Here is a 24,569-nt window from a genome sequence, read left to right on the forward strand (position 1 = left end):
GGGTCTGTAGAATTGCAATCAATGTTGTAACAGCATGAAAACAGCACAGATGAGTTTGAGGGGGAGAAGAGCAAAGTAGTAAAGACAGAGATTAACTGTCCTGTAGACTTTGATAAAGTGCCAGCTGTCTGACACAAATTCTGTTTGGGAGCTGAGATTTCTGAACAGTTCAACATAGACCCTAAGAGGGTGTGCAGCTTGTGTTTGTATCAATTGCCATGCTAAGACAAGGATGTAAAAACAAAAAAGAAGCTACCACAATGCCATGAGAGCTGACTGTATGCCACTCTGGCCTAGAAACCTTTGTCCACAGGCTTAAAAGGTACCCATCAGACTTCTGGTCATAGCATCGTCACAGAGCTGTTGTAACTGGCTGGTGACACCTGCGAGCTTTTCAGTGGTATTAAGAATAGTTCTTATGCTTACCAACATACTGCATATATTGTTTGTTAAAGCATGAAGCAGTTGTATTACATTTATTAGTGTTAGACCACATGCCTAACTGAAATTTAGCACCTGATTCTGCATCTGCTACTATTACAGTCATTTATGCCTGCAGAGCCATCCTTACTTTATGGCTTCTTAGATCAAAAATGCAAGGCTGTGGAAAATGAGTGTGTCTCAAAGTATCAGACTCCATGATGGGGTTAACTTGGTCAGTTTTGATGTATACCAAACATTTTTCTCACGTCTTCTGTAATAGACAACTATATTACAACAGTAAGACCGTTGTAATTCCTACTTGGGTTGATGCTGAAAGCTACAGTAATTAGTATCTAGTTAATTTATTGGATTTCTTTATTACTTTATTTATCATCAGATAAAGAGTCCTTTGGTACTTCAGTCCCTGGCCCTTCCTTCCCCTCTTGTTTAACAGACCTTGTATTTTACGTACCTCTATAGTATTTGCTATTGTACTTTGCCTCTGTTTCACAGGAAGTGTGTGAGCAGATGTGTAAGTCAACACAGTGAGTCTAAAAGAATAGTGATCTCTGTACAATCAGTCAGATGCTGGAAGTTGTACATTGGTGCATCATTCTGACTGAGCTGAAGTCAGTGATGTGAAGTGGACGTTGATCTTGGTGGTGCAGGTTCAGGCTTTTCCTTCAGCACTTGGCCTAACACACCTGCATTTCCACCAAGAGCTTCTTGTGTGTTCAAATAAATCCCATTTCAAAGAACTGTTGTCATAAAGAGCTCAAAATGTATTGGGTCTAGTTATGTAGAAGAGTTTTAGCTTATATTACTTCTTTATGTCAGCAGATAAATACCTTTGTTACACGAGTATACTGGGGAGTGCAGTTGAGTCTATCCAAGCGCTGTTCCCTTTCCCTAGGAGAACGTTGAGAGCTCCCCTCAGAGCACTTAGAGAGACAGCTTTTGCTCTGAGTCCTGTCCTTTGGCCTGGTGCTCTGAGTCTCTTGCATATGCAGCTGCTATACTTGATTTCTTCTCCTGCTAACGATTTTCTTTAATGTGACCCATGTCCTGTGTCATTTTTTCTAGTTCATCATCACGGGAGTAAAATGTTACGTTCGGAATCAAACTCTTCAATTACCACTCAGCCTACTATAGGTTGGCAAATCCCTCTCTTTGTCTCCTCCTCTTCTCCTTTCTCTTCATTTCCTTCCCACTTTTTTAATATATATACTTTTAACAATAAGCCTCACCTATCATTTTTAGCTTAATGTGTTTCCACATGGGCTGGTGCTTTGCGAGCTAATTTTTTTTGACACGCTTGAAGAGTGTTTCAAAAACAATTGTCATTCACGTTGACGCAGTTAAATGCTAACATTTCCTGCATCTATTCTTGCAGAACATTCTCTCATTTCTGTTTGTGTGTGTGTGTGAGTGCTTAGCCACCAATTACCTCATAGTTTGGATTTTGTGTTCATCATTGCATGTTGCCAAACTACATAACTTCATAGTTTTGAATAAATATATTTGCTGCTTTCCTGTAACTTGAATTTAGCGATTTCTCCTGGACATCCAAGCAAGTATTATTTATTATGAATAGCTGTAGAGTTAGCAAAACTGCTCATCAGGTTGTGTCTCTGTATCGATAGCTGATTGATTAACAGTGACTTAGCACGTTGAGCATTCCATTATCACGCTGACTTCCTTTGACAGTGGTTCATTCCTGCTGGCATAAAGTATTAGAATAAGCAAGTTCTGCACATAACTCTTCTGTGTCCAAAATAAATGCATTGCGCAGTAATGCATTTTATTTATTGTAAAAATGTGTTGGAATTGGCATGGCAAACATGACAATCGGCAACCTTGTGACTATTTTCCTATCTGACTAAATCAACATCTTTCTTTGCTGCAGCTAAAGGGAGGACAAACGTGGAGCTGCGCGAGAAGTTCATTTTGGCAGACGGTGCCAGTCAGAGCATGGCAGCTTTCCGACCACGAGGCCGTCGGTCGCGACCCTCTTCAAGGGGAGCTTCTCCCAACAGATCTACTTCTCTGTCGAGTCAGGCTGGCCAGGCAGCTGTCCCACAGGCAGTAGCTACAAGTACACCGAAGGTAAGAAGAAACATACAAAAATGCATGGGTTAACAAATGGGGTGTAGATTTTTCATTGCTCCAACAATATTGGCACTTTCCCTAGGTGATAGTGATAGGTGAAGAAGTATCTCAATTTTATTTCATATTCTGGGAGCATCTGAGAAGACTTTTCAGTGTCCTTCCTCTATTGTTTGGTTGCGACACGGGAACCGAAGGTTTCTTTACATTTAAGGTGCTGCATGAGCTAACTGGCAATTCTGGATTAAGGTCTGAAAGAGAAGAAAAAAACTATTTCATATGAAAAATAAGCTCTGCCATCTCTTTGTTTTGGAACATTTCTCATCAACACTTTCTGCTCAGTTTGTATTTCTACTATGAAATTTGATCTGCTTGTGAAAGCCTGGGTATCCTTCTCCATGACATTGTTTTCCATCTACTGTCCTTCATATTTTGATTTACCATTGTTTCATACAGACACCCCATCATTTAACACGCAACTATGGTAAGCCATGGTTGACAAACAGCAAAACGTCAACTCCTTCTAAGCCAGCTGAATCCTCAGACTATCAAGGGTCATCTGCAGAGGTACAGTAAGGACAGAGATTCTAGTCTAATGATCTTTCACTAAAACTGTCACTTCACTAACAACCACTAGTTTCAGTGCTTCAGTGCTGCAACATCCCTTGCACATTAATGCATTTACATTTTAGACCTTTTCAAATTATTTCCTTTTTTTTTGTTGTTCGCTTTGTTGAATTCTAGAAAAGCTCAACCTCAATGAATTTATTTTTAAAGTGCAAATGATTAATAAATCGTAACAGTATGCAATAAAATGGATGAGCATATGTGGTTTCCCTTTCTTTTATATAGATGTTCTTATACTTCACAGGTTGTCTTTCCTTAAATTGTTTACTTTGAGTGTGTAATGTACTATAATATTCATGAACTTCAGGAATTGGATTAATAAATTACCTCCTGTGCAAAAACCACTGAATAGAGAACTACCCAAGCTCTGTGAACAAGACTGCACAAAAGACTGATGGCAGTATATAAATCTTCCCAACAGCTGAAAGTTTTGTTTAGGGGGGCAATGCGCAGTCATTGCTCTAATAAGATAGCTATTTGATGACTTACAGGAAATGAGCTTTGGTCTTATTTCCAGCCCATGACTTACATAGAGACTGCTAGTATAGCAATTAGGGTTGTGCTGGCAGTCAAGCTGAATGACCAAAAATTTGAATGGGCTTGGAGCCAGAGTGTCTTCTCTCGTGTCATTACAGCCAGTGAAAAAGCTGCAGCTGGAGCAGGCTGCAAACTGACTTTTCACTTGTAGGAGTTATTCTTGCCCTGGTTTAGACAGAGGGCTTAACGTGGAGAAGCTCGCACTGCCCTCATTTCTGCTGTATCTGCTTTTCACAAGTCTGCACTTTGATGGCTATTGGTACTCATCTGACACCTCCCAGTGCTAAGTTGACATGCTCTCTGCGTGGCTTTGCTCAAAGATGCATAATGAACTTTTCACTTCCTCCTGTGCGACTGGGTGCATTATTTGTGCACACTGCAGGCATCTGGATGTATACATCACTTCCAGTGCACAAGACTGCTGCTTAGAATGATTAACAACAGCACAAAATTGAATCAGTTGTCAGCTTCTAATACATTCTTGTATTTTCATCTCTTAGCTGGTAACTAAATTGTAAGATTAATTGATGGTACTTCGAAGATTCATGAGAAATATTCGGTGTTCACAGACACGGAAAAGTGTCTCGTTTCCTTTGAATTAGCAGGAAGCGAAAGCGGATGGCACTGATTTCAGATGGGAGCACCATACTTCTCACGTGCTCTTTTAACTGTCAGTAGTTTCAGTGAGTTTCATTTATGTAAAACACTGTGGTTTAAGATTATACGTGGAATGGGTGGGGTTGGGGTAGGTTGTAGAGAATTTCTGAGGCATTCTGCAATGTTTTCTGACCAAGAGAGCAGTTGTGTGTTTTACACGTAGACTGGCTTTGGGCTAAGGGCTAAGCTGAAGAACAAGGTTGATCTCTTTTTCTTCCTGCCTCAAGAGATTCTATCCCAAGGCCTTTCCCAAAGTGCAGCAGCTTCAGCAGGATAATAAGATTTCCCTTTCTGTTAATCATCCCAAGTAATCTCCGTGTAGCAGAGGTTTCCAAGGTGTGGCTGGCTGGACACTTGCAGCCTGCTAAGCATTTATCCTTGGCTTTAAAGAGAGTTTAATATTGTGACCATCGCTGTCGGAGCCAGCAGATTGTCTGCTCTGTAGTCTCCATATGCTCTTTCTTTTCAGACGTGCCAGAAGTGGTCCTCGCTGGCAGAGGGCCAGAAGCAGCTGCCAGGCAGCCCCTGCTGGGCCCCTGCTCAGTGCTTAGCCCGAGGCAGCTCCCAGCTCACTGCTGGGGCCTGGTTTTCTGTACCCCACCTTTGTCTGGGGATCAAAGTCACGGAGCACACGTCCTGGGGTCTGGGCCACCTGAAGGGCCAGATTTGTCACTGCACTGTGTCTCCTTTTAGGATACTTACTGCTGATTAAATTCATACAAATACTGTGGTTTTCTTCCACCTCCTATCGAGTGTGTTACATGCACTTGGAGATTTGAGAGTTGAGGATTTAATTATTGTGGCACTGAAAAATCTTCTTTTTGGGGGCTGGTTGTAAATCAAGGCTCATTTTATTTCAGAAATGAAAAAGGCGAGGTAAAGCTATGGAGTAGAGACATCTCAGGCAATGTATTGACAACAGGGACTTCTTGAATTAGTCCTATATTTTTCTTTTGTATTGTGGCAAAAAGTTTTGAAATCAGGTAGTTTTGTTTTGCCATCAAGTATTTATGAAACTGAAACAAATGCATTCACCACCTATAGCAAGAGTCAGAATGGTGGAATGCCAAGCAGTGTAGATACAAAGCTTCAGCTACTTGTCTTTGTTAATTGAAGTCATGTACCATCAACTAATCTTACGTGTTTGACTAACTGTAAGAGGGTAGTATTTTTCTTCCTATATATGCATTGAAATACACAGAGAGAAGACAAAAAAGTTACTGTCAATCAGCTTGCTAGTTCTTTTTTTTTACGTTTAGACTATTTCAGAAACTAACTGCTAAAGGAATGTTCAAAACCTCACATCATGAATAATGCTTGTACTGACTCCAACCAGTATTTCAGATTCACAGTGAATGTTGTTAAGATGATCACATCCCAAGCTACGTACCTGATACCAGACCTTACCTTCAGTTGTGACAATTGAAATGACCTTTTTCTTTTTTTTTTCCTTTTTTCCCCAATAGGGAACACCCATTCAAGGAAGTAAACTCAGACTGCCAGGGTACCTATCAGGGAAGAGTTTCCACTCTGGAGAAGACAGTGGCATCCTGTCCACTGCAGCTACCAGAGTCAGAGCTCAGTTTGCAGGTGAGTGTCTCAGCCTTAGAGCTTGATCTATCAAGCTTTGGTTTCTATCTGAATACTTATGAGTCATGGTAGGATGTGAGGAAGATGAGTGGGAAGGAGTGATGAGTCCTGCTGTCTCCACGTAAGTATCGCCAAGGATGCAGGTAATCAGGATAACTGTCCTCCGCTCACATGGTTGCACAGCAGGAACATTCAGCCCTGGATTTACAAATTCATGACTGAAAACTTCTTGACAATGTATCTGTCTCCAGTGTGTCTGACTAACAAAGTAGGGAAGAAGTATTGGTTAAAAAGAAAAGGTTCACTTCTTCACAGCATCCAAGTTATGCTCAACTGTGGTAGAGCGGAGGGGTCATTTCATCATGACCCGTCCATTTCTTTTGAAAGAAGAACTGCAGCGAGCAGCTGTAGATGACCTTGTTAATGGAATATATTAATGGAATATAAAAAAATTTAAAACAGCACATAAAAATAGAAAGTGGTGACGCTGCGCTCTTCCAGGATCCTCAGAGCAGCTCTGTGTGAGGGGGAGGGCTGGGTGTTTGGAGCAGAAGATAGCACCACTGGCTTTCCCTCAGGTCTTCAGCTCCTCAGAGCTGACTGAGCAGTACTGGAAAATCCTGTTCAAATAGTACAGGTCTGTTAAGTTACGGGTGATTGGAAAAAATGAGCCACCTAAGATTTCAGTTTCAGCTTGGTGCTCTTTGCACATACAGGGATCCAGATTTGTCAAGATCAAAAAAGATCCAATAAGAATTGGAAAAATTATGGAAAACCACATTAATATTTTTCTGTGTAAGATCCTTTGTTGTGGTTTTTTCTTCATAGCACATTGCCTGGGCAAGCTTTCACGTTAGCAGGCTTGCTGAGAGCTCATTTACTCAGTCCTTTGTTTGGGCGAATGTATACATGTATACTCTTCCCTTGTTTACTTCCAGTTTTGAACTTTATGATTTGATGGGGGGAAAAAAAAAGTGGGGGGAGGGGAGGGGGAAGAAAGGAAGCACACATTTAGGGTTGTCTTCTTCTGCATCTCCAAGTTATATGTTCAGAAATCCTGAATATGTGAAGATGACAGATACTGAATTCTTGGAGTTCATAGGAGATATTTAATTCGTGGAGTTTGTAGAGAAAATGACATAGGGAAGAAAAGAGCTCGCTGTTTAGTGAACACTTTTCTTTCTTTTTAGGGGGAGATGTAGTGGGAGGTATTGTTTTATGCTGTTTTTTAATATCAAGAGGAATTTCGATTGTTGTCTAGCTTATCTAACAGGGGTCTGAGGTTTAGTTTGTGCAGCGAGAATTGTCTGGGATTGCCAAAGACCTAGGAAAGGCCTGCACACCTTTTGCATCCTTGTGCCTAATGCTGCTGGGTATCTTTTCTCTTTCTAGAAACCAGAAGAACTCCAAGCAGACCTGGGAGCCGAGCAGGAAGCAAGGCTGGCAGCAGGTCAAGTAGCCGCCGAGGCAGTGATGCATCTGACTTTGATATTTCAGAAATCCAGTCTGTATGCTCAGATATGTCAGAGACTGTTCCACCTACAAGCAGACCGACACCCCGAGCAGGTTCTCGGCCAGGATCAGCCAAGCCTTCTAAAATTCCAACCCCCCAGAGAAGGCCACTAGCCAGCAAATTGGACAAGTCCTTGAAGAGATAATAAGATTGGCTACGTAAAGTTTTTTTTTTTTCTTTTGCATTAAGTATTTAAGTTCGTAAGATGTAAAATATTATGTAGAAATTATTGTGAAATATTGCAAGAGGTGGATTTTTAATTCTGCAGATGGCCTTATTTGTGTATTTGTCTTCTTATTTTATGTGTATAATTTTTGTCAGATTTGTTTTTGTTTATCCCATATCCCGTGAGAAGGGGGAAGAGTTCTAATGTAAACTAACAGTTGTACACAGTAATGTGTAGAAAGTACACTAAAAATAATTACCGAATGTACAGTGTACTGAATGTACAGTGTAAGTCTCTGCAACCTGAATAAAATAGGCCTATCACTATGTCATTAGCTAACAGTAAAGGATACCTCAAGATTTTTCTTTAAAAAAGAAAAAAAAAAAGAATAACTAAAAAGCCAAAAGACACAATTACACATTCTGAGCTAACGAAACAAACGCTAAAGGATCTATGTCCAAACTACTAAGGAATACAAAACCACTGTCACAGTACCCTTATTTATACAGCATCTCTCGGAGAACTCACAGAGTTAATTAAGCACTCGCCAGTGATATGATACTCCAATACCTTGCAGCATTTCTGTGCCATTGCTTTCAACGAGGCCAGACACATTCTGGATATTCGAACTGTTATTCTGTGAGAATATCAATATCAAGTGCATTCATGTAAATGTGAGGTTTTCTTTTGCTTGAGTGGATGGTAGCACTGTATCATTGAACTCATTTTGTATCAAAGCAATTTTGCTTGCAGAAAGCTCTGAAATAAACATGTCCCTTAACTTTATTTCTATCGTATTTCTTATTTCACAGGAAGATCATTTTCTGCGTTATGATTTAGGGCATATATTATTTCAAATGACCAATAATTGCCATAGGAACATAGACTTTAATGTAATTTCCAATTATCTGCAGTCAGATTTTGGTTAGCTACTGTATTTGTTTAATAAAACACTAAATTGCACATATCAGATCATATGAAATTATCTGTAATTATTGTGTGGTGACAGTTATTTTCTCCGTATTAAACTGTGGCATTTATATACCATGTATGAAAGGCATAAAGGGTAATTTGGCTACTTTTTTGTCAGTGAAGTATTTTTGCCATTCAGGGATTCTTTGGAAAGGATTAATGATCCTTTATATCTGATCAGGATGTGGCTTCAAACAGGAGTGCTACAGAACAGTTAGGAAGATGCTGTAGTAACAGAATCCCTAGAAATGCAAAATGTTTGATAATACCAGAAAAATCACTTAAAATTTGTCCAATACACCAGACTAAATAATCTAGATCTGACTGTCGAGATACCAGAAAATGTACCTTTAGCACAGGAATTTTAGGGGAAGTCTGGTTTAAGATTGGTCCCTTAGTGTGCTAAAAATGAAGCAGAAGTTCAGCTGGTTGCATGTAGGTAGCAGTGACATCCACATTCTCTGCTAACGCTCATCGCAAGTATTACTAAGATGATTTTTTCCCAAGTTTTCACAAGAGCTTTCTGCAGGCACAGACGTTGAACCCAGAGTTGGTTTGTGAGAAACTGAAAAACAAAGTAAGTCTCCAAAGTCAGATCAGTCAATCAAAATCCACTTGTGTCAGGATTTCCTCCAACGTGCACGCAGGAGCTATACAAGTGTTTGTGGAAAACAGGCAGGAAATTCCACTGAGAACTAAAAGGAAAAGTGAGGTTTGATGGGGCCCTGAGTGAGATTGCAGCTGGTGGGGTTCGGAAAGAAATCGTCCTGCTCTTCACCTCTTCCTTAGCCGCTGCTGGGTGTGTGAAGGCCAGATGTTGCTGCACGGTTCAGATTGAGCCCGTCACCTCCTGAAGCCGTTTGCACCTCCTGCCTGCCAGCAGCACCTGGCCTGGGACAGGCAGCAGTGAAGGGACGGGTGGCTTCTATCACAGGCTGAATTTAGCCCATGTTAGCATCGGTCTCTGCTGTAACCTTTCGGTGTTTCATCTCTCCTCCGGCTGCTGTTCATCCAGCAATTGCTCTCCCCCAGCATTGAAGTAAATGAGGGTGACTTGAGAGCATTTCGGAACCCTGCAACACCCCTGGGTAATCTGAAGTCACCCAGAAGCAATCTGCATCTTCCAGGTGCTCATTGAAGCAGCTCTGCTTGCCAGCTGTAAGAAAGAAGGGAAAAGAGTCGATGCAGGCACTTGCGTGGCTGCCTTGGCTGGAGGAAGGGTGGTGCCCAATGTGATGTTCCTTGTGCATTTTATAACCACTGGAGAAAAGGGTTGGGATGGCAGCTCTGAATCGCTGCCCTGCAAGAATAGGTGTGTAGTTGTATCCCAAAGGGACACAGCAGGTCCCTAAGCAGGGATGAGGTCATGGCACTGAGCCTGCTGGAGATCAAGAAGTGCTTGGACAACGCTCTCAGACACAGTCTGAGTTTTGAGTGGTGCTGTGTGGAGCCAGGAGCTGGACTTGATGATCCTTGTGGGTCCCTTCCAACTTGGGATATTATGGTGTTGTATGATTCCTTGAGCTCAGCCTTCATGGGGTGGCATCAGCATATACCTGAAGCACCCTCCATCTATGTTGTGAACTTAGCTTTAAACGTATTTATAATACTTCATGAAATAAGCAGCTAACTGGAATTTACTTGTTGCTATGTTGTAACTTCACAGCAATAGTAAAGCTGTGACCAGATTTTGGGAATCTCAGCACAGACTAAAAGAACAACCAACTCGCTTTCTGTAACTTGTCTACTGCAAAACCACGGAGGTTGGGGATGGGAAAGTGGAGGAGCTACTTTATGGCTTTCTGAGAATCACTCCATTTTGGAAACCTGATTAATAGTAAATTAAATGGGACTAGGAATTCTCCTGTTAAAAGCCCAAATCTGTCTTAAGATCTGGTACTTTACATAATTACCTTCCAAAAAAATAAAAAAAAAAAAGATTTAAATGCTTTAAATTGATAGTAAGAATTCCCCAAACTTTGAGGCTTTCTAAAACTGTGTTTCCTGTGTTGTAAAAATTACACTGACAGAAGTCTGAACATAAATATTGGATCCTCTGCACTTTCGTGGCACAAAGACAAACTTCAGGATTTGATTGAGCCCCCGTTAGCGTGGGGCTCTGCATCCGCAGTAGGCTGAAGTGGGGCTCCTATTGCAAATGGCTGTGGGTAACAAGCCCTGCTCTAGGATTTGGTACCTCTGTGTTCTGGGAACGTGCTTAATTGTTGGTCTTTCACTATGAATTAAATGCATGGGAACGTGGATTATCTGAACATTGTCCTAGTGGCCAGGGTCCCAGCATGAAAAGAAGAAAATGGAATCAGCAAGGTTTCAGCTAACAGGCAAGTTCTCCGTGGTAGGAGACACTACCAGCAGGATTTTAGGGCTGTCAAACCACAGTAAGAGATAAATAACAGAGTTTTATTGAACTCACTGTGTAAAAAAAGCAGTGCTGTTCTGTTTCCAGTAGTTCAAAAATGTTATTTCTGTGTTCCCAACATAAATGAGACAGGATCAGCCCCACAACCATACCAGAAGGCGATCATAAAGTCAACCTTTTAGCACGGCCTAGGTTCTTGTGTCCATAAGTTCTGTGATTCTTAGTGCAGTGATGGCACGGAGGTAATGGGGAGGAAAGACGGGTTGGCAGACCAGTGGCTGTGAGATCCATGTTGTTGGCCGAATGAGGCATATTTAGTGCTTTCAAAAGCTGGCTCGGTTCTTGGCCCCTTTACTTTTCCAGTCACTTTTATCTGTCTGCATTTCTGTTTTGCTGCCCTCAAAGTGGGAGGGTGTCTACAGGATATTGTAAAACGTACAGACGAAACCTGTAAGAAATGCACCTGTGGAAGAACTAGGCACGCCTTGTGGCCTCGGCAGCTTCAGCTCACTCAGTGTTGATGAAAAGTGAGCCTCTTAATGACATGCTAATGTGCTGGATGACAGTAATTCAGGCTTTGCCTGCAGCACATCATTTTACAAAAGCACAGCGATGAGGTTATGTGTGATCTTAAATTAAAAATTAATGCATTTCTTAAAAATAAACTCTGCCGTGCTCAGCAGCAGCGTCTGAACCAGCATCTGCTTCTGCCAACATCTTTATGTTGGAGCTTATCAATGTTTACAAGTATTTTAAGTGTGGGAGACAGAGGGACTTGGCCAACCCCTTTTCAGTGGTTTGTGGGGACAGGACACGGGGCAATGGCCACAAAATGGAGCACAGGAAGTTCCACACAAACATGCAAAACTTCTTCACGGTGAGGGTGACGGAGCACTGGGACAGGCTGCCCAGGGAGGTTGTGGACTCTCCTTCTCTGGAGATATTCAAGGCCCATCTGGATGCCTACCTGGGCAGCCTACCCTAGGGAACCTGCTTTGGCAGGGGGGTTGGACCCGATGACCTCTTGAGGCCCCTTCCAACCCCTACAATTCTGTGATCCACCCTGAAGGAACAGCAACACGACCCACAGCCAAGACACAGCACCTGCAGGGGTTGGTCACAGCACATGGCAAGAGGACATGCAGCTGAGCACCCTCTGTGCTGTTGCACAAATAACCATGGGGACGGAAAACAAGCATTTGGGGAATACAAACCTGGCCTGCCTCATCTCAGCACAGCTGCCCCAACAACTCCCAGGTGTTTCCAGCTCTTAAGCTGTGTGTTAGCACCTGGTCTCATGCTAGGCCAGTGGTATTTAGCTGGATGTTTGCTCTTACTGTGGGCTGGAGTGGGGAGTGGTGGTGTTAGGAGGTTTATAGCTCAACACAAGCTGAGTGGGATTTTGCAGAACAAAGAAAAGGTGCTTTCCTAATGAAAATTGCTCTCTCTGCTGAATTTGAATAACCTGTTTGCAGGCACAGAGGTGGGAGGGATGGTTGGGTTGTTTGCTTGCTTGTTTTGTTTTGTTTTTTTCCCTGGTAGTAGTGTTCTTGGAAGACAATAGTGTTAGGAGGTTAAGGGCCCATGGGTTAGTCATCTCCGTAGAAAAAGAAGGAAGTCATATTTTTTAAGAAGGGGAATATTGCAGAGGAAAAAGGAGCTCTTCAGAAATAATGGATGAGGCAGCAGCTTAAGCGACACATAACTTGCACAGAAACGCTTGGTAGCTGATACTGTTGAGGTATTTTTTTTATGCAGATGTAAAGCCTTCTGTTAAGACTTGTTCAGAGCTTGGCTGCTGCAGATGAAGCAGTATCTGACCTGAAGCTAAAAGAGTCTTGGGGGATGTAGTTTTGTAATTAAGTGTTTCTTCTGAAGTGAGATAGTTTAAATAGTCTGAATTGCAGCTTGTGGTGCTAAATCTGCATTTTTGTATTTGAAGGTTTAAGGAAAGAGTGATGAAGGTGAATTGTGTAACTCAGCTGGCATCCTGGATGAGTAAGTACGAGCAAGTTAATAGATGTGTTCTTAACACTTGGATGATCGAATATGAGTAAGAACCCCAAACCATAAATCAGGCCCTGTCAACATCCACGGTGCTTTTGTTCCTCTGGGAAGAGGCAACCCGAGTGGTGATAGCTCTGTCCTGGCAGGAAAAGCTGACTTGAAGCTTTTTGTGGGGGTCATTACAAACTTTCCAATAGTTAGAAAAAACTCCAACACTTTTTCTTTTTTTCCCCTCTCTTTCTGGGGCTTGATCATGGCACTTCCAAATCCTTTTTTTTATTGGCACAGTAATGGTTATCTAGGGACCCATGGAAGAGTTTGCATTGTCTGGGCTGTTTTTAAAGGCAATGAGTTTATAGGATAAAGTAATAACCTTACATTTAAAAGCCGATGATCCAAGGATGAGACAGGAAACAAGTGAGCTCAAAATGAGGAGGAAAAAAATAGGCTTGTACTTATTGTAAGGAACTCCACATTTGCTGATCAGAAGAGTTTAAGACCTGAGTTGGTAGAAGTGTAATAGAATAAAACAGTGAAACAAGGTAATCGGGGATAGATAGTAGTCACCAAAGGCTGCTACAAGGAACTGAAAGGTGAAGTAGTGAGCTACTGTCTGGAGTCCTCATTTTGCACAGACTTGGTAGGAGAGGGTTGGAGTGTCTCGCACGTAGTACCAGCTCTTAAAAGGTACTGCTAAGACCTGGGGACCTGCTAACCAGTCTGGGCTTGAAAAAAAAAAAAAAATCATAGAAGCAATAATAAATGATGTATTGGTGGAAACTTGAATAAATATGCTGTGGAAGAATTGGTTCAACTTCTAGAGAGAAGTCACGCCTTACAAACTGCCTGGGAAGCCTTTGAAAGGCTCAGTTAGTGTGGACAAAGGTTGAGATAGACCACATGGCTTCCCGAAAAATTCAGCAAGGTTGTTCACCACGAGTTCTTGAAGCAAGCAGTTATGGGATCAGAAGAAAGGTCTTAATGAGGGTAAATAGCATGCTAAAAGCTAGGAAAGACCATGTAGGAGACAGTGATTTTAATAGTTTTAACAGGAAAAAAATTTAAAAAAGGGGCCTGCTGTGGAGCCCTTGACAGGTTTTAACACACAGCTACAGGCGCTGGCTCAGAAGTTCCCGAAGCACACATTGTTGGAAGGGTGCTCTGGAAAAAAGCATCGCTGCCTTTCTGTGATTCATCTCGCCTCCCGGGAGGCGTGCATTGCTTTCCGCTGACTACCAGGGTCCCACAGTGACTAGCTCAGCCCTCGCCAACTAACTTTTGGTAGAACGAATCCCACCCCAAATTAATGAGTTTATTTCTAGCCAAGAGTAACAGGGGATGGGATTTTCACAAGTGGTTTGGAAGGTCTGCTGCTGGCTTTTATCGCTTACACACCCTTTGGGTGAACTACGTGTGTTCTAGGGATATGCAAATCATGAAGCATCCTAAAATCTAGCACTATTTCTAGTCATGTTTAGGAAATGCAAACGTGTAAGAGGGGCAGAGAATCCACTCACGTTATTACTCTGAAGTATGTTAGGTACGTTGGAGCGTTCTTTTGGTCCTTCAGCAGCAAACTCAGGTATGAGCAATTATACCCCCCTCTGTGTTGCTGCCAGTCACACATCCTCTGCAAGGCACAGGCAAATCCTATTCCCTTTGGGTTCCCTGATAAATCACCATACCAGGAGCTCTTAGATCCATGCGCATCACAGTAAACAAACACATCATTCAAGGGATGCTGGCAGGCCACGCATGTCCTTAAGATCCAAGCCACTTAAAAATTTGTCGATGAGAATACCACAGTGGCGTGTTTCTCTTCCTTTTAAGTGTCCTATGCATTGGAGGAAGATAACGGAATGGGATTTTCCCAAAAAAGCCATGAGCTATTCATTACTCTGGTGTGTTTTGTTTTCTTTATTTGCATCTTGAATAAGCACAACTGAATGTGGCCATTCATAAATTTCTCTCTCTCTGGAAGGAAGAAAAAATAAAAATAATTGTTAAGTTCTGGGTGTAATGAATATTTACTTAAAACTATTTGAATAGCTTTCCATTCAGTTAGAAATGAATTCAGGGTGCAGTTTAGTATGTTTGAACTTAGGGGCATAGCATAGGCATTCATTTTAAAGCAGATTTAATTTGTTCTGTAAAAACACAATGAGATGCAGTAAACAAACCACAAATAAATTAGTCATCCAGTGCCTTTATTTTTCAAAAGGAAGGCAAAATGCTAGCAGTGAGTTCTGTTTCCACTCATTGTGTTAGTGTTTTTTCCTCACAGAGTATATTTGCAAATACTTGCTCGAGTTGTTTTGAACCGTACGGCAACCCTGTAGCATTTCCTATTAAAATGAGCAAACTGAATTTTCCAGCCCATGTGCGTCGCTCTGCAACAAAAGCCTAAGTGATGCTTTCCCCAGCCAGATGGCAACGAGGGTGTGTGAGCTGCGGCTCCTGAACTCGGGCTGAACCTCGCAGCGCAGAATGATGCTATTATAGTCCCTGCGTAGGCTGCCGGCACAGCTGCCTCCTAGCCCGGGAGGCCCGGGTGCGTGGAAAGCAGCGGCCAGTCGGGAGGAGATTGCTCATTATTTCTGCTGATACTGGGGAAGATCATTAGCTTGACCACAGCACTTCTCAGTCTGAAAAGTCAGCTGATGTGGTCACTTAACCAGAACAGGCTTTTCTGTGTGATTTTTTTTTTTTCTTTTTCTTCAGCATTTTTTATCTGCATTTATGCTGCATTTACCTGCTCTTTAATTACGGGGGCTAGGGAGATGAAATTGTGAAGAAATGATCTTCATTCTGTTCTCCTCCTCTTTTTTTCCCCTCTTTTTTATTTTTTTATTTTTTTTCTGGCTTATGGGGCCTTATTAAATCTTTCCAGTTTTTAGGGGAGGGGACTGTTCTTAATGACGCAAAAGAATTTTAATGCAGCTCTCGTTAATGGTAAAGCTCTTAATTACTGGTGAAAAATTCAGCCCCGTATGAGCACTTAGTATTTGGTACCTTTAAAACTTTCCACACAAGAGAGCTCCTCTTCACCTCTGAGTTTCCACTCTGTTTCCAGCGATGTGCGTATAACTCTCCAAAAATATTGCTGTGATCTCATCCCATAAAATAACCCTGGTCAGTGTTGGGCCAAATCCTCAGGCTGTATCAGCTACAGGGGCAGGAGGCTATGGCCAGCAAACACACTCTCTGTTGCAGAAGCCATGCCAATAGGCCAGCCCAAGGGGAAACTTTGTCCTCCCAGGGGTAGAGGATGATGAAATGTGGTAGTGTGGGTAGACCTGGTGGCTCTGCAGGGAAGTGTGAGTTCAGGCAGCTTTCATTGGGGCAAGACTTCTGAGATATTTAGGCATTCTCACCCCCAGCAATAAGAGGTCCTACTTCCCCTGGGCAGACCTTGGGAAGTTTCTGCACATGTTGGATCCTTGCATCCTCTCTTTTGTTTTTTTAATGCCCTGAGTCATATTTGTTGGGCTCAGGACTGGCTTCTTCCTTCAGTTAGTTGCAGTATCACTAAGTGATTGCAATCTCTAGAGCAAGTAACTACCAAAGTCTGCAAATAATGAGCTATTTAATTAGTTAGGATTAGATGTCAGTAATGACATAGGCTCTTGGCTGCTCTTCTGCTTCCTCTGAGCATCTTCTCTTTGTGTCCTCCACAGAGACTTTCTGAAAGAGCATGGTAGGTGAGAATTTGTCTCCTGAAGGTGCACATGTATGACTGTGCAGTGAGTCCTTAGCTCTGGGTACTCTCGGAAGAGATGAAAGTAGGACCATCCAATCACCTCATGTGTCCTGCTGTTTTATGGAAGTAGGGTTTGTGCTACTTTGTAGAATCACAGAATATCCAGAGTTGGAAGGGACCAACAAGGATCACTGACTCCAACTCCTGGCTCCACACACAGAAACACCCAGAAATCAAGCCACGTGTCTGAGAGCATTGTCCAAATGCTTCTTGAGCTCTGACAGGCTCAGTGCCATGACCACTGCCCTGGGGAGCCTGTCCCAGTGCCCGACCACCCTCTGGGTGCAGAACCTTTCCCTCACACCCAGCCTGACCCTCCCCTGTCCCAGCTCCATGCTGTTCCCTCGGGTCCTGTCGCTGTCCCCAGAGAGCAGAGCTCAGCGCCTGCCCCTCCGCTCCCCTCGTGAGGGAGCTGCAGGCCGCCATGAGGCCTCCCCTCAGCCTGCTCTGCTCGGGGCTGAGCAAACCAAGGGACCTCAGCTGCTCCTCATACATCTTGCCCTCTAGACCCTACACCATTTTTGTAGCCCTCCTTTGGACACTGTCTAATAGTTTTATGTCCTTTTTATACTGTGGTGCCCCAAACTGCATACCATACTGGATGTGGAGCCACCCCAGAGCAGGGTGGGACAGTCACTTCCTTCAACCAGCCAGCAGTCATGTGCCTAAAGCACCCTAGGACATGGTTGGACCTTTTTGCTGGCAGGGCATGCTGCCAGCTCACATTCAGCTTGCTGTTAATCAAAGCACCCAGGTGTACCTTACCTTGTAGGAGTGACTGGGTAATGGGACTCAGCCCTGTAGGACATGGCTTGTTCTTTTTTAATCTTTCATCAAAGGCAAGACTGTATGTGTGGTAAAGATTTCTGATTTAGTAGTGTTTATTTATACACAAAGCTTCTTAATTTTTATACTGAAAGGACTATTGAAGATGCATTCTTTTTTTTTTTTTTTTTTTTTTTTTTTTTTTTTTCTCCAAATGGAAGGTAATATGTTCTTTGATTCATTTCCTTTCTTCTTAGTATCTGCCCCAAATTTAGAAGGAATTCCTCTAAAAGCTGTCTTTGAAAAAGATAAAATTTCCTTTTTGCAGAAAATGCCATTGTATGGGAAAGAGCAGAACAGTCTGCTGTAATTTTATTAACCATGATTTGAATTAAACTAGTTTCGGCAGAGAAGACACATACATAATGCAGACCTATGCTTTTGTTTTCCTAAGTTTTCCTCTGTTTTATTTTAAGCTTGTCTAGTGAAACACTGGTAGTACTATAATATTATCCAGGAATTTCCTAAATAGCAATGCAAAATAATAAGGTGGATTACCAGCCTAGAGTTGTGTTTTTTTGCTATCAAAATGTCAGAGATGGGAATCTTTTCCTTGTCCTAGATACGTGGCTTGTTCTATATAAAAGTGTATTTTTATATTATGTCTTTATATATTAGTAGTCAGCCTCTAGCCCTGAATGCTATGTTCTGTTATTAAACTCTAGGGTATAAGATGTGGCCTCCAAATCTACATAAATAAAGGCAAACATTTTCAACTGAGTGGAGTAATTAAATGTTTTCCAGAGAGTCTGAGTCCAGGCAGAGTGATGTCATTCAACTGTTTTTTTAAAAAATAAATAAACTCTGAAAAAATACATCACTGTGCGATAATTATATAGGCACAATTTCTAAAGTACTGAAAACATTTAGAAACACCTGTTGAATGGGCAGTATTTTAGGGCAGCTGCATTAATGCAGCCTTGATTTGTCGAGTTCTGTTTTGGGGGTTGTTGTTGGTTTTTTCAGGTTAAGTGCATGTGTGTATGATTACCAGAGTGAGGTCATTTGCAGTCCAGCACCCGGCTGTGTACATGGTTTGGAAGGTAGAGTTAGAGATAAAAATCAGTTGGATTAAAATCCAAGAGGAGAACACAGTTTTGTTGTTGTGATATTAACTTGCAAGGAAAAATTTTTGCTGTAAATTATACTGTGTAAACTCACATATGTAGTCCCAGACTGAAACACCAGCTGTGTCTATCGTTGAAGAGATTTAGTGAACAATGCATGTCAGACAAAATTATAGTATAATTTATTCATACCTCTTAGAATAGCAGAAGTAAAGCTGAAATCCATGTGCCTGTAGACAAAAGGTTTTGTCCTAGTTTGTATCCTGTCCAAGGATGCTATATCACAGTGAGAAAAGGCTCTTGTGAAGGATGATAAAGAAGAAGTATATTAAAGCATAAATCCTAATTCACAACTGAAATAAGCGGTGCAATTCAGGTAGAATAGCTGACTAAACCTGTCAAACCATGAGCTGCTAGTACTGTAGCACAAAGCTTTTTTCTTGACTTTGAGGTTTTGGGTGTGTTGGGGGTGAGTTTGGGATTGACTTCATCAGGCCTGAAGAAAGATGGCTAAAAATCAAGTCTCATTTATATTTTTTTTAAGTCAGTGTTTAGTTGTGTTTTCTGTCAAGATCTTTTTTCTGACTGTGAGGAGACAACGGCCAAAAGAAAACAAGGAGTCTCAGATTTAATGTCATATCTTGCAATAGCTCTTACTTGGCAGGGATCTATTCTGGCAGTAAAGAAGATGAACAGCGCATCTTCAGGCTGATACAGCATCAGGAGATTGTTTGCTCAGTGATGTTGCAGAATGGCGTAAAGACACAAGCTAATGTTTCAGGCTGAAAGTTCTCAGGACATTTCTTGAGCTGGTATTTCTTGATGCACCTCTTATGTGCAGTAAGGCACTAATATAAAGTACTTATATTGGTGATAATTCTCTAGTAAAATAAATGGCAAATTACTGGAAATCTGAAAAATATGTTATGTGATAGTTTCCTGGCTAGTACTGGTTTGCCTCAAAAATGCTTTGGTGATGCTATACTTCCAACAAGCATTAATATAATAAAACACACTCTGTGTGCAGTGCTTCTGATGGTGACTGTTCTCTCAAATCTCTAGCTCTTTGTTGTCTCCTCTGGTGAAGTGGTTACGGCACTTTGCCAGCACTGTTCCTCTCTCTCTCTAAACTGATGACTGTATCTACAGTGGTGACTAGCAGAGTTGGCAAGAATAGAAAGGACATTTCTTGCTCATAGGGGACTGTTATTCTTGTTCTTGGATTTCATGGTTCTGGGTGGAAAAATTGTAGTGAGTATTTAGTACTTCTGCTCCCTGTAATGAGTGAAACCAAGAGATGAAATTCTGTGTAAGAATATGAGTCAATATATGTAAGTGCTTTGAAAAAAAAAAAAAAAAAACCAAAAAACAACAATAAAAAAAAACACACAACAGATAAATGGAGATCTAATTATAATCTTCAATAGTATGCCTCAGGTTATTTTTTCATGTTCATATATATGTCTTCCCAGTACATCACAAACAAAGTTCAACTTGAGAATGGAATTTAAATTGTACTGAAGCACTTTTTATTTTTTGTCTGGTGAGACCAATTGGTGGTTGATCTGGAAAGGGATAAATACTCAGTGCATTTCCAAGTTGTCTTTTACGCTACAGATATCATGTTATCTAAGTTTTGCTCCAAAGTTATATTTAAAATTAAAATTAAGAAGATGAGAAGGGGAAAATACCTATCTGAAAAATGTGGCCCAAAGAGAAACAAAATCATCTTTGAGCATTTGCAAAAGCTAGCATGTACCAAAACTGTCTACAGGGTAGAAGTGTTCAGTCCTTATGAGAAGTGTTGTAAATATGTGTCATCGTGGCACTGCTGGTCTCTTATTTTGGTAATTCTAACCTCTGCAGAGTACTGGTATGCTCTTACCATTTTAAAACCAAGATAGATAGCTTAAGACTAGAAAGAAGGGAAGTAGGAATATGCTGGTTTTGCGGATAGGAAATGGAGAAACAGATTAAGCAATTTGCCTGGGAATATTCAGGAAACTTGCTGGCAGATCAGGAAACTGGTTCAGTACACTAATCCTCATTGAGTCTTCAATCTGTAAAGACCATCCCTCTCTTTCCAACACAATTTTAATTGATATGTCTGTTTAGAAACCTAAATTATGTCTTCCATGTCTGGAAACACATCCTCAGTTACCTAAAAACTAAATTATGCTTAATTTTAAAAAAAACAGTTAAGTGTCACTGTTTGCTTATCACTAGCTGATAGAGAAGACATTGGATGTGTTAGGTACAAGTGGACGAGTCAAGCAGTAACACTACACTGTGCCCATCAAGTGTTTCTGCTAGGGAACACAGGCTAGAAGGGTACACAAACATGAATATGAATTTATCTTTCAGTTTGGGACTCTGGAATGTTTCTGTTTTAATAGCGTTCTAATAAAATCAAAACACTGAATCTTTCCCAGCAAAGTTATAAATAGAAAGTAGGCACACTCCTTGTTATACAGAAAGATGGACTCCAAAAGGAGATTGTTCACAAAATGGAAAAAATCCAATTAAAAATGCTGACATTTACTTGTATCTCAGAGCTGCCACACTTCTGCTCAAAACCAGCTGTTGTTTCTCCTTCGTTTTCCCGTGTAATTGATTTATTTTCATGACTGAGAACAGCATGGTGCAGCATGAACAAGACAAATGGCCTTTCTGCGCAGTGGCCCCATTGTGCTTCTGATGGGTGAGCTGATGGTGAACCCACAGAAATGGGTTCATCTTAAAGTCTAGGTGGCCTGAGCAGCTTTGTGGCTGCAAACCATACAAGCAGAATCTACTAGTAAGGTCAACATTTACTTCTGCTCCTGTGTTACAATCCACATTATGTCTCTTTGGTTCCTGGACTTGCTCTGCGCATGATACAAAACTGGAAGGAATGGCTAATGCACCAGAGGACTGTGCTGCCATTCACGGGGACCTTGACAGGTTGGGGAACTGGGCTGATAGGATTCTTTCAACAAAGGGAAGGGCAGAATCCTGCACTTGTAGAGGAATAACCCAAGGCACTAGGATGGGCTGGGTACTGATCAGTTGGGAAGTAGCTTTGTAGAAAAAGACCCGGGTGTCCTGCTGGACAGCAGGTTGACAGTAAGCCAGTGATGTGCCCTCCTGGAAAAGAAAGCCAACAACCTCCTGAACTGTAGCAGGTCAACGAGGTGATCCTTCTGCTCTGCTCAGTTCTGGTGTGGTCACGCTTGGAGTGCTGTGTCCAGGCCCTGGTTCCCCAGTACAAGACATGGATGTAACAGTGCAGCCAAGAACTGCAATGATGTAGGGACTGCGGTATACATGGAAAGCCTGAGAGAGAAGGGGCTGTTAGATTTGATAAGAGAAGGCTCGTGAGGGATCTTGTCAGTGTGTATAAATACCTGATTGAGAGATGATGGGGATATAAAGAAGATGGAGGCAGATTTGCCTCAGTGGTATCCTGGGAAAGGACAAGGGGCAAAATCTGAAACATGAATCTGAAACAAGAATACTTAGAAGAAACTTTTTTGCTGTGAAGGTGACTGAACACAGGAGCAGGTTGCCAAGAGGAGCTGTGCAGTCACCATCCTTGGACTTGTTTAAAATCTGACTGGACATAGTGCTGTAGCTGGCCATGCTCTGAGCAGGGATGGTTGGGACAGATGATCTTCACAGATCTCTTCCAACCTCAGAGGTTCTGTGAATTTTACCATCAACTTTAGAACATACAATAGCATATTCCTAATAATATTCGATATTCATCATGCTACCAAAGCTAGGAGCACCAGCTACAGTCATGGATTCCAATGAGCTATCAATACAGATAGACATAGCTTAGGACTATAAAAAATAATAATAATAAAAAAATTACTGAAGGTAAGCTGCAAGCCCTATCTTCCCTATTCCTTGCACAGTGCTCCATTCACAACACATTTTTTTTTCCCCTCAAAGTATGCTCTGGATTTTGTTTCAAGGTCTGTATGGGTAACGAATGAGATATGAATGCACAGATCTCACTTGTTATAAATATACTAATAGAGATTATATTTCTGAACCAAATTTGCCCCCTATTCAGCGCTTGCAGAAACAGAGGTACATTCATTCTGCAAGAACCTCTTCAAAGATCTATTCACAGCCACTCATGGGAAGTGCTACATCTCCAAGAATGTGTGAGAGAAAATCACTCTAATTGAATGCATGAGTAACTAACTGACTGCCGGATTGTGACTGACCTCTGTTCAAGCCCAAAGTTGGACATGTTCTGCTGGGAGCAAGAAGACATTGCTGGGCCATCTGGTCCTCTTGCTCTCTGTGCGTAGCCATGAGAACTGAAAACAGGACTCCATGTAATAGAGAGCATTTATTCTGCTAAAGCACTTCCTAAATACAGTTTCTACATATATACAGAGCTGTAGGTACTCAAATAGAGTTGCATATCTTAACATTTGTCTAAGAAAGAAAAGTTTCTAAAGCACTGGGGTTTAAGGCTAGTCTGGGGCACCAAACTGCTGCGAAAGGCAAGTGTCAGATTCATTTACTGAGTTCTTTTGACTATTTGTCTCTCTAGGTATGTAGTGGTTTTATGTGGCAAGGTTCTGGTAGCAGGAAGCCATAGGGGTGGATTCTATGAGAAGACTCTAGAAGCTGCCCCGTGTTAGGTAAGGGCCCTACTGCTGGCCAGAGCCGGGCCAATAAGTGGTATTGTTTGCAAATCGTGAGAGCATATTTAAGAAAGGAAAAAATAAATAAAATAAAATGCTGGGGAACAGCAGCTGGGAGAGAGCAAAAGGAGTGAGAAGCATCCCTACAGACGCCAAGGTCAGTGCAGCAGGAGGGAGAGAGGTGCTCCAGGCATGCAGCAGCAGTTCCCCTGCGGCCTGTGGAGAGGCCCCTGGTGGAGCAGGCTGTCCCCCTGCAGCCCATGGGTCCCACATGGAGCAGATCTCCACGCTGCAGCCCATGGAGGAGCCCCCGGTGGAGCAGGTGGATGTGGCCTGGAGGAGGCTGCGGCCCATGGAGAGCCCCTGCAGGAGCAGGCCCTGGGCTGGAGCTGCAGCCCATGGAGAGGAGCCCATGCAGGAGCAGGGGATCTGGGGAGAGCTGCCGCCCACACGTGGGGGCCATGCTGGAGCAGTTTGCTCCTGGGGGATGGACCCCATGATCCGGAGCCGTGTGGGAGCAGTTCCTGAAGAGCTGCTGCCTGTGGGCAGCCCCCGCAGGATCAGTTCAGGAAGGACAGCATCCCGTGGGAGGGACTCCATGTGGAGCAGGGGCAGAGAGTGACCATGAAAAAGCGGCAGAGATGAAGTGCTATAGACTGACAATGTACTCTTTGGTCTCTGAATTTCATTGGAAATTGACATGTCCACTTGAACAAAATTTGGCTTTAGTTCCCCTTTACTTCTGTGGGAAATTATGCTAATTTATAATATATATGTATGACTTTTGATCCTTAGATGTAGAGGAATTCACAAGTCACCATGTATTTTTAAATATGAACTTTGGTTTCACTCAATATTTTTGCTTGTTTACTATACACCTTTCATTTTCTCTTCTTCCACTATTAAAAGCTGATCTACTCATGCTTTTCTAGAAAACAAAAACAAAAAATCCCCACCCTGATGGATTATGACTAATAATGCAAAGCAATCATACAGAAGACGAAACGGGATGGTCAAAGGCATCAGGTTACCAAAGGATGCACTTCCGCTGTTCATTAAAAATGTACAAATCTGCTTCAGGAGATTTGATAAACATTGATTTTGCTTGTGAAGAGTAGAAGATAAAAAAGCAGCCCCCCTCCTCTTTTTCTGCAAAATGAAAGGAACTGATGTAATTGTTCTAAATTCAGTACAATGAAGTGCTATCGGACCACTGCCAGCACTGTATTTCCTGCCAGTGTCTGCTCCTCCAATCAGTTTAATTATGAGCAATTGTTTGGGTTGTGCTGTGAA

General features: G+C 42.0%; 1 protein-coding gene across 13 annotated transcripts in view; it reads left to right on the forward strand.

Annotated features, from left to right (window-relative positions):
- Positions 1–8,405, forward strand: part of DST (dystonin) — a 295,457-nt gene extending 287,052 nt beyond the window's left edge. For 8 of the 13 annotated variants that reach the window (XM_032183966.1, XM_032183952.1, XM_032183955.1 and 5 more), the window contains 5 exons: positions 1,507–1,575; positions 2,330–2,529; positions 2,986–3,096; positions 5,817–5,940; positions 7,333–8,405. In XM_032183966.1, coding sequence (XP_032039857.1) covers positions 1,507–1,575; positions 2,330–2,529; positions 2,986–3,096; positions 5,817–5,940; positions 7,333–7,598 — 770 coding nt within the window. In that variant the 3' untranslated portion in view covers positions 7,599–8,405. The remainder of the gene's footprint in view (positions 1–1,506; positions 1,576–2,329; positions 2,530–2,985; positions 3,097–5,816; positions 5,941–7,332) is intronic. The other 5 variants (XM_032183954.1, XM_032183957.1, XM_032183958.1 and 2 more) reach the window with 2 other exon arrangements.
- Positions 8,406–24,569: the final 16,164 nt, after the last annotated feature.

Source organism: Aythya fuligula, chromosome 3 (genome assembly GCF_009819795.1).
Source record: "Aythya fuligula isolate bAytFul2 chromosome 3, bAytFul2.pri, whole genome shotgun sequence".
Lineage (NCBI taxonomy): Eukaryota > Metazoa > Chordata > Aves > Anseriformes > Anatidae > Aythya > Aythya fuligula.